We start from the raw sequence: 10,433 nt of genomic DNA, 5'->3' as shown, positions 1-10,433 counted from the left end.
AAAAAAAAAAAAAAAAAAGTATCTAGAAAACCAAATTCACCAAGACAAAAGGAAAATGGCTGGGCTGGGCATGGTGGTGCAGACCTGTAGTCCCAACTGAAACACGACAGCAGTGTGAGAAACTACACCGAAGTGACGCTGACCGCCCCAGGTTCCCGCTCTGAGTATGTACCTGCACTTGGTTGTATACAGCAGGTTTTGACCTCAAGATTCAGAAAAGACCAGCAGACCAACCACATAGCTAGTGGGACCACTTCTGGTGCAAAGCAACAAAACACGTGCTAGGATATGACTCTGTGAGCGCTTTGGAAGGTCAGGTACCTTTGGATCTTCACACAAAGAAGGACTTTCCGCAGGTTAGAACAGGCAGAATGTACAGTAAAGAGAAGCCGCCTTCTCCCAGGGGACTTTCATAAACACAGTACGGCTCTGACGATCTGAAGAAATCAGCAGCAGATAGAAGGTCCGTGCTGAAGGACCAAAGGCTGAAGAAGCACGTCAGCCGCACAGAGAAGGCGGAAGGGCCCAGGCCTGAGTCCAGGTCTGGGGGAGTAACCGATACCGGGACTGGGCGGATAAATGGCCTCCTATCTTATCTAAGGGGACAGGCGGGAGGCTGGCTGGGTTAGTGATTACTAAGAGTGACTGCACTCACTGACACCTCCACAAAGCATTTCCTCTGAACCTTCACCTTCTTCCCAAATGCTACTCAGTGTCATATCCAAATTAAGAAAAGCTGCCAACGTCAGCATCAAATATTACTCAATCAAGTCGGGCATGATGGCGCACGCCTGTATTCCCAGCACGCAGGAGGCTGAGCCAGGAAAATTGTTTCAAGTTCAAGGCCAGCCTGGGCTACAGAGTGAGCTCAAGGCCAGCCTGCACTGCATGGCGAGACCCTGTCTCAAGAAGAGAAAGAAAAAAAAAAAAAATTACTAAGTCAATTAGTAAGTTCACTTACACTGCTGCAAAGAGCAAAGTCCTACTTCAAATTATCTCACAGAAATTCCATGTTCTTTTAAAGGAATAAAACAGAATAAATTTATAAAGGGTGCAGAAAACAGTCAGTCCATGGGCAGGCCACTGAGCTATACCTGAAACAACTTCTACAGAAATTCTAGGGCTCTACAGTCTTGTTTTTCTGTTTCTTCGTTTTTTATGCTTTCGGAGACTGAACTCAGGGCCTCGCACATGCTAAGCAAGCATTTGACCAATAAGCTACATAACCAGCCCCTTTTTATCTTTTACTTTGAGATGGGGTCTTGCTAAGTCACTGAACTGCCCGGGCTGGGCTGAACTTGGATCCTCCTGCCTCAGCCTCCCAAGTGCTGGGATCAGAGGCCTACACTGCTATGCCCAGGCAGGCTCTATGGTTTTAGGCCCTGAGGCGGGAAAGTTACCTCAAGTAAGCAGAAATACATAAAGAAGTGAGTTACCAAGGAAAATAAAAAGCAAAACTGTAACTTGAGCTAAAGTCAGTAACTTTATCCTACGTAAGACAAACAGAGCTCCGTTCATCTTCCGTGTATGACGGGAGCCGGTGGGAAGAACACGCCTTGATAACGCGACGGCAGAGCACAGGGCGGCATGTGCCAGGCGCGGCTACAGCTGAGGGTCCCATCAGCACCTCCCAACCTCATGCAACCCTTTCGTTAGACCACGGGCAGGCAAAGTAGCCGCATGAAACAGCGAGACAGTCCCAGAACGGAAGGGTAGAGGGCCAACGTCCACCACACGTGTAAAATCACCAGTCCCCTAATGTCACGAATCAGGGAGAAGCGCAACCCGACTGAGACCACACAGACAAAACCCGAGTCTGAGTCTGAACCAAATCTTCACAGAGCCAGCCTATGGGCTTCCCACCACACCGACGACGCGGCCGCTGCGGGACGGCAGGGCACAGCCACCCAGAGAAAGGCACAGGTGCAGGGCGGCCCGAGAACTGAGACCAAAGCAAGGCGTCCCCGAGGAAGAGCTCGGGGGAGGGGCGCACTCCCGTCCACAAGGGCTGCCCAGCATTCATGTGGACAACGCGAACATGCAGGGCCCCACGACCCAGAGTGTCAACGCAAGCGACCTGTGAGAATGGAACTCAAAACAACAAGCCATTCCTACAATCAGAATGACTTTGTGATGGACAAACGCGTATCTCATAAAATTAGCCAAACCATACTTACAATTATGCTCTTATAACCAAATGCCCAAAAATGTACTGGCTGTTATTATGAACCACTAAGAGATTCAAATAAAAAAATCTTTGCCAGGCACAGTGGCACACCTCTGTAATCCCAGCGCTCAGGAAGCTGAGGCAGGAGGATCTCTAGGAAATCAAGGCCAGCCTGAACTACATAGTGAGAACCCATCTTTAAAAAAACAACAGTTGGGCGTGGTGGCGCATACCTGGAGGATCACTGCAAGTTCGAGGCCAGCCTGGGCTACAAACTGAGTTCAAGACCAGCCTGAACTACATAGCAAAACCCTGTCTCAAAAAGACAACAAAACTGAAACAGTAACAAACTCTTTACCCTTAAATGTCACTCACTCTTTACCTTAAATGTTATTAAACCGTTTATTAACATTAATGAAAGCTCAACAGTAGACTGTTTTGCTTTGGTTTGGTTTTATTTTTCAGATAGGGTCTCACTACGTAATTCAGGCTGACCTTGAACTCACTATTGAAGCCTAGGCTGCCCTTGCCCTTGCAGCGATCCTCCTGCCTCAGCTTCCTGAGTGCTAGGATTACAGGTGTACACCAACAGGCCCAGCCAGTAGTGTGATCGTTTTAATCTGATTCCCTCTCTCAGAAAATGACCCCAGCAACCACCTAGCTGCTCAAGCCAGAAAACAGCCTCCTTCTCTTCCTACCTTGGCATGTCAACGAATCCACTCAATCCTACCCTCAAAATACCCCTCAAATCCATGGACCCTCATCCTCTCCAACGCCACCTCACCCAAGCCACAACCGCCCAGGGACGGGGCACAGCCGCTTCCTACTTCCCGGTGGTCTGAGCGCTCAGCTCTCACGGCTGAGTGAGGACCGTCACGTGATGACCGCGAGCTCTCAGATGGGGCTCACACCCCGCTCCTGCCTTGTTTACAACTACGCTCCCAGGCAAAAAATAATAATAAATAATTATGATAATGGTAATTTTTAAAGCTCTCTTCCTCACATTTTAAAAGCCAGCCCTACCGAAGCTCCTTCAGTTCCAGCACACACCGCTTCTGCTCTCGGCATCTTTGCCCACGCGGATCCCCGTGCAAAGCACACTCCCGCCTCCCCTCTGCCCACCACTTACTTCTCTAGCCCACCTTCCCCACCCTCCTCGGCTTGGCAGCGCCCTTCGGAAGGTCCTTTCCCACCATGCAGAGCTGCGCCTTCTGACCCCAGACCCGACCCCTGCCTGAGCCCACGGACCCCACGCCAGCCAGGGCCTGTCCGAGACACAAGGGGCAGGTATTCAGTAACCACACCGAACGGTGAAAGGGCCCACGTGAGTTAAGAACGGCGATCTAAATTACAGCACACCAAAACTAGAGACATCGCCTACAGCTCGCATCAGCTTAAAGCTAAAAGAAATACATTCATTCCAACCACAGAGCAGAGACCACGCTCCACTGTACGTGAACTGCTGGTGGAGAGTCTCTCAACAGGGAGGGACGGGAGAGGGAGGACGGGAGGGCAGGGAAGAAGAAGGCGTGTCATGCACTTGCTCCGACTCCCCACAACAAATGTCATCACCCCGTGTACCGCAAACAGGCACTAATAAGACTTCGGTTTTTAAGGAGCGTTTCTGAAAAAAAAAAAAAAACCTATGCCAGACGTGGTAGTGAACTCCGGTAATTCTAGCTACTGGGAGGCTGAGGCAGGAAGATGACAAGTTTGAGGCCAGTCTGGGAAACACAGTAAGGCCCGCTCTCAAAAGAAGTGAAAGAGGGAAACACACACCCAGACTACAGTGGATTCCCTCTCACCCCAGTCCTTCACCAAGAACACCGAAAACAGTTAGTGCTGGGGAGGATCTACAGGACAGGAAGGGAAGAAGCCTTCTACCCTGCTGGTGCAAATGTAAATCTGCACAGCCTCCAGGAAACCGAGATGAAGGTTTGTCTTTCTTTATTTGTTTGCTTTTTGTTTTTTGTCTTTTTGAGGCAGGATTCTACTATGTAGCCCAGGCTGGCCTTGAACTCACAACCTTCCTGCCTCAGCCTCCAGAGTGCTTGGACTATAGGCATGCGCCACTACGCCTGGCTTAGGTTTGTCTTAAAAACAGAGCTACCCTCTGACCCGGTGATACCACTGCTTGGTCTGCACACCACGCAACTGAGGTCATCGTACCACGGGACGTTTTCTACGTACGAGGCACAGTAGCCAGGCTAGGGTCTCACCACAGACAAGTGGGCGCAGAAAACGTGACCTGCACACGACGCAGCTCCACGCAGTCACGGGCGAGAATGAGACCCTGTCACCCGCAGGGAGACGGACGGGCGGGTCTGGGGCACATCACGGGGAGGCGGGCCAGGCTGAGACACACATCCAACGTGCTCCCTGGAGTCTGAAGCCGGCGAGGACGGAGGGCGGGCACGGGAGGGGGTGTCAGACGGGTGCGGGGACCACGCGGACACCGCTGCGCACCCTGAGCCCGCTGTGACGCTGGGAGGACGGCAGGCCGGACGGCAGGCCGAGGGGCAGTGGTGGGCGGAAACGATCAAGAACATCACACACACGGACACGGCCGCCCAAGTGAGGCCCGCGAGCCCGCAGAACCATTTAAAAAGTGAAGACAAGGGGTGTGGAGAGGTGCACGGGAGGCAAGACATAATTTTTAAAATGGGGAAAAGAGAAAAATAATGAATGAATCAATGAACATGAGAAAGGGCCGGGGACGCAGCTCAGGGCTGGAGTCCCTGCACTGCATCCCCAGCCCGCAAGAGCAACAACAAAGCCGCCCATGACGGCCGCCCCCTCACACCAGCCGTTCTCCCACCCACAACCAAGCTCGGCTTGTATCGGATATTCTGGGATTTACTAGCGCAAAGTGATTATGACTTAACATTTCAGAGATTCACTCAGAATAAAATCAACATTATTCCTACATACAAGTATCAAAAATACTCGTTAGCCAACAGAAACAGACACGGAATCCGCATTCAGAAGTGATTTCGGAAGGGAACAGCACATGTAATTACCAAAGAAATTGTTAGAACATCATACTTCCACACAAGACTTCACTGAGGCTTGATAAAATTATCCCAACAAGCATATGATAATAAAGCCAATAAAGCAGACACATTCATTCAACAGTTACTATACAACACGTTTGGTATAATGAAAGATGACAAACACTAAATAATGTTTAGCAAGTTAAAACCCTTTCTATACCTCAACCCCACGTGGAGCTTAACTACTGAGACAGAAAAAAATGCATCAGGATTAAACGTGATGGGCTGCTTATCTCACGTGAGCAGTGCTAACACGAGGCATGACTTAAATTAAGGGGGGGAATAGGTAAGCATCTCCATGCCTGGTGTTTTGTACTGGGGCTTGGACCCAGAGCCGTTCACACAGCTGCATCCGCGCGCTTTTAATCTTTTATTTGGAGACAGGGTCTCAGCTCCAACCCGCAATCCTCCTGCCTCAGCTTACAGACGGCTGTGATTACAAGCATGCACCACTACACACAGCTTGCACACACCTAACTTTTGACAATTACTATCTATGTCACTAACTCTAGACACTACAGCCTTAAACATCTAATTATGCTACTGATTCAAGGCGGCTTGACGTAGAATTAAAGAGTCAGGAAAACACTTTCATACTCCTATTTCTGCTTCAAAGCAGAAGGGGAAATGCACTTCAGGGTTTTCTTTTTTTTTCATTCATTTCCCTTTCTTCAAGGTAAGGGATCAGAGCTTTAGAAGATGTAGGAGAAAAGGGCCTCACGTGAACATCACACCTGGCAAACCTCAGCAGCGCCAGGGACGCAGCTCAGGGATGGCACTTTCTGCACACGCCCGGCACGCAGACGGCCCTGGACACACTCCACACCCCCACCACAAGGAAAAGCAGTGACACTCAAGCAGTGATTAGTTCTCAGTGTAAAAGCCACCTCACACGTGCTTAGTCTGATAAAATTAACACGGACACAGACCAGACCGGCCTTCAACCCCGAGCGCCCGGGTGCTGGGACTGCAGGCATCACTGCCCGGCCCGACAACTACGGCTTCTTCTCATACGCCAGGGATTCAGGTGGCCAGATCCCTTTAGAAGCTATCTGTTAGGACTTTAATTTCAGGTTTTTGTTTTGTTTGGTTTTGGTTTTGGTTATGGCTTTGGTACTGGGGATCAAACTCAGGACCCTGCGCTTGCCAGGCAGGCGCTTGTGCTGCTGAGCTATACCTCAGGCATTTTCATTTCTGTTTAAAGAGGAATAGGATGAATGAAATTCTAGCTCCTAGAAAATCCATTACTGAGACAGAGTAGTGTGAAATGTACTTAAACTAACCACATATGCTACATTTTATCAGACACAAAGTAGGTAATAAATTAATACTATTTCCCTCTGGAATTTTTTGCTCAAATTTTATTAGGAGAAATTCAACCATCAAAAAACAGTACCTTTCCAGTTTGTCTTCTACATCCGTAACAACAGCATTTTGACACAACTGAAATTTTATAAGCAGGCATTAAGTTTGTTTCCTGCATTCTTACCTGTGCTTCTCAAAATCTGCTAATTTGCCTACAGAGTTAGAAATTTCTGCTACCCACTCATGAAACGACACAAAACCCAAGACACCTCCAAAGTAACCCGCAAAAATATTACAGATTTATATCCAGAGCCATGGCTTAGCACAGAACCAAGACTTCATGTTAAAACTGCATTTTACAGAATTCACACGGACAAACGCCCTAATGAAGTGGCAGTGCGTCCACAGTACACGCCTGGCAGTCACAGCAGGGATACAGGCCGGTCCGGCAGGTTACAGCTCTGACTTACTAGTGTTTAAGCACAGGCCAGGCACAGGGCTCGCGCCTGTGACCCAGCTTCTCAGCAGGATGAGACAGGAGGACGGCAAGTTTGAGATCAGGGTGGGCAACTCAGTGAAACCTCGTCCCAAAATTAAAAATAAGTAGGGGCTAAGGATGTAGCTCAGTGACAGCAACTGTCTGGCGTACTTAAGGACCTGGGTTCAAGCCCCAGTACCACCCAAGGAGAGAACGTGAGTGCCGTCACCGGCTGGTGTGTAACACAACTGGACACGAGCATGAGTAAGACAGGCGAGCAAGCTGGCGGGGAGGCAGGTGCCGACCCCTCAGCATGAGCCTCCAAAGCCCTGCGGGTAGGCTTCAGCGAGGGGCGTGCCCCTCACCAGCCTGAGGCGTGGGGCCCCAGCACCGCCTCTGGACCCTGGAGAAGTTCTCACGGCTCCCTCCAGATGTGCACAGCAGGAAAGGACACCAGCACCACGAAGAGCGCTACAGCAGCGCTCCTCAGAGCAGCCGCCCGCTTCCTCCAAGGTGTCTTTTCTCTTCTTTTCAACCCAAGCTCACTCTGCAGAGAGCTCACTCTTACTTTTTCAAATGAACCCTGTCACAGTTATCTCGCTCCTTTCATTCAATTCTTAGCTTCAGACAAGAACCTGCAACCCAGCTCCAGAAGGAGAAGCGGCCAACCTAAAACCAGCACTGTCTATCTGACAAGCCACTGGAGCCGCCCAGTAACACAAGGATTGAAAGGAAACAAATCTTCCAATCAATACAGAAATCCTGCATCTCGTAACACAGTAAGTTAACCAACTATTCAGCGATTAAGAACTGGTAACAGCCGGGCATGATGGCGCGTGCTTGTAATCCCAGCACTCAGGAGGCTGAGGCAGGAGAATGGATCATTGCAAGTTCAAGACCAGCCAATGCTACAGAGTGAGCTCAAGGCCAACCTGAACTGCACAGCGAGACCCTGCCTCAAAAAGACAAAAAGCCAGGGATATAGCTCAGTGGCACAAGCGCCTGCCCGGCAAGCACAAAGTCCTGAGTTTGATTCCCAGGACCAAAAAGACAGAGAAAAGAAAAAGAACTGCTAAGGGGCTGGGGTGTAGCTCAGTGGCAAAAAACTTGCATAGCATTCAAAAGGCCCAGGTTAGAACCTCAGCGCTACAAAAAAATCTTTTTACAAAAAGGAAGCACCAGGCAAGGTGGAGCATGTCTACAATCCCAATACTCAGGAGGCTGAGGTAGAAGGACTGCTGAGAGTTCAAGGCCACCCTGAATTACACAAGACCCTGCCTCAAAAAACTAAAAAAAAAACAAGCATTTGGGGAAGAGCCACCGTGCAGCAGTGTGCAGACAGCATGAATCATGGGCAGCAGAAGCTGAGAGACCTGCCCGGAAGTGAACTAACCCAGAGGTCCCAACCTAGGTGACACCAGCAGATGACCAGCAGACAGTTCTGGGCTGCCGGTTTTGTTTTCAATACCAGGACTGAGTACGGGGCCTGCACACTGAGCTGGGTCTCCAGCCCTTTGTTTATTTTGAAGGTTCCACTAAATCGTTAAATTGTCCACCGTAGGCTGTGGTCCTCCCTCCTCAGCCTCCTACACCGCTGGAATTACAGGCGTGCATCACCACACCCAGCTCAGAAGGAACCAACTTCACAATTACAGCAGCAAGAAAATGGCACGGCAATGATCACAAAGATTTTACAGATGAGCACCCCAAGCAGACAATAAAATAAAATAAAAATAAAAAAAAAAAAAAATAAATATATAAAATAAAATAAAGCACAGTGTTTTGAGCCGGTCGAGTTCTGCTCCAATCTGTGCTGTGTGGGTTATTTTCGTCTCTGAACCTTCGCTTCCTCAGACACAGATTGGCTCTGTCTGTCTGGGTGCGGGAAGGTTAGCAAGCCGCAGGGGAAGCACAGAAAACCCGACAGGCCGGACGCGCGTGACTCCCCAGCCCTGCTCTCGTAGCCTGTACTGCTTCAGACCTGAACACAGCACACAGGTAACCTGTCTGCCAGGGGCAGTTATTTCACAACTGGCAAAACTGACTCAGGGCAAAACGAAATGACTTACTCCACGCACACAGCTAGGCACCCCTCCGCCGGCTCCAGCAGACAGACGCACCGATCGCGAAATGCAGAAGTGGTGGGAAACAGTGACACTCTCCTTTAAAGACCTACTAAGCTCTCTATCACACATTCAGAAACACTGAAACCCGACTGTTTCCTTAAAAACATACCCGGGCAATCCATTTCCTAGAAACACTTTAAATGTGTGCCAAATTCTAGCGGAGGCCGAACTTCCAAGTCTGGACGTTTTCATTAGAGAGGGAGAAATGAGCACAAGTTTCTCCTTCAGCGCAGACTCCAGGGGGCTCCGCCGCCACGACTCACCTTCCGAGCGCGTGGAAGTCCAGACGTAAGAACTGGTCCTCCTGTGAGACTGCTCTTTTGGCACGCTGGTGCTTTTGGTGTAAGGAGTCCACACTGTAAGATAATCCTTCATAATGTCTAATGTATTTGTTTAGAGGGTTTCCATACTGACCTACAAAAAACAGACAACAATTTAAATTAGTACTTTTCTTTTCAGAAAAAAAAAAAGCTATGAGCTATGAGCTAGCTATGAGCTATTGCCATATAGCTCAAACTGGCCTCAAACTCGATTCTCCTGCTTCAGCCTCCCAAGTGCTGAGATTACAGGTGTGTACCACCCTGACTGGTCTTAAACTAGCATCATCATAAAGGCCTCTTCTAGGTTCTAATACGAGTGCATGATTATTCAAATATCTACGAATATGTATTGAATAACTGTCTCACTATCTCATACTAATATTATGAAGTCCTCAAAGCTATTATTTTTTGTATTTGTTTTGTCTGGTAGTACAGCACTGGGAATCTACCTAGGAGATCTCTGTTACTGAGCTACATCCTCAGCCCTTTAGTTTTTACTCCCAGACATCTCACTAAGCGGTCTAAGTGCTCACTAACTTGCAATCCTCCGCCTCAACCCCGCTCAGTGTTGGGACCACTGCCGTGCTCCACCACCCCTGGCTTTCCTCATGTATTACTATGATGGCAATTTCAGTGATACACAAAATTTGGGGCATTAGCTGTAGGTTTGTCTTAGATGTAATTTACCAGGTTGAAGTTCACTTTTTTATCACACTTTGCTGATAAAAGCTATGAGAGAAGAGGGTGATTTTGTTCTTTCTCGATCTACTTAAGTAATCTTGAGTGTGGTGGCACACGCCTGTAATTCTAACTATTCGGGAGACGGAGACAGGAGGATTGCAAGTTTGAGGCCACCCTGGGCAACTTACGAGACCCTGTCTCAAAATAAAATTTCTAAAAAAGGATGGAGCCGGTCATGGTAGCGCACGCCTGTAATCCCAGCACTCGGGAGGCTGAGGCAGGAGGATTATTTTGAGTTCAAGG

General features: G+C 49.0%; 1 protein-coding gene across 1 annotated transcript in view; it reads right to left on the bottom strand.

Annotated features, from left to right (window-relative positions):
* Nucleotides 1-9,543, bottom strand: part of Adam10 (ADAM metallopeptidase domain 10) — a gene marked incomplete at its 5' end in the record, with an annotated part of 74,595 nt that extends 65,052 nt beyond the window's left edge. Inside the window, 1 exon segment of the mRNA XM_013518929.1 lies at nucleotides 9,393-9,543. Within this exon segment, the coding sequence (XP_013374383.1) occupies nucleotides 9,393-9,543 (151 nt within the window).
* Between the last annotated feature and the right edge of the window lie 890 nt (nucleotides 9,544-10,433).

The sequence above is a fragment of the Chinchilla lanigera genome, unplaced genomic scaffold (genome assembly GCF_000276665.1).
Source record: "Chinchilla lanigera isolate Chin_1 unplaced genomic scaffold, ChiLan1.0 scaffold00049, whole genome shotgun sequence".
In the NCBI taxonomy this organism is placed as follows: Eukaryota; Metazoa; Chordata; class Mammalia; order Rodentia; family Chinchillidae; genus Chinchilla; species Chinchilla lanigera.
Note: the sequence above shows the minus strand (reverse complement) of the source record. Positions and strands in the feature narration are given on the sequence as shown.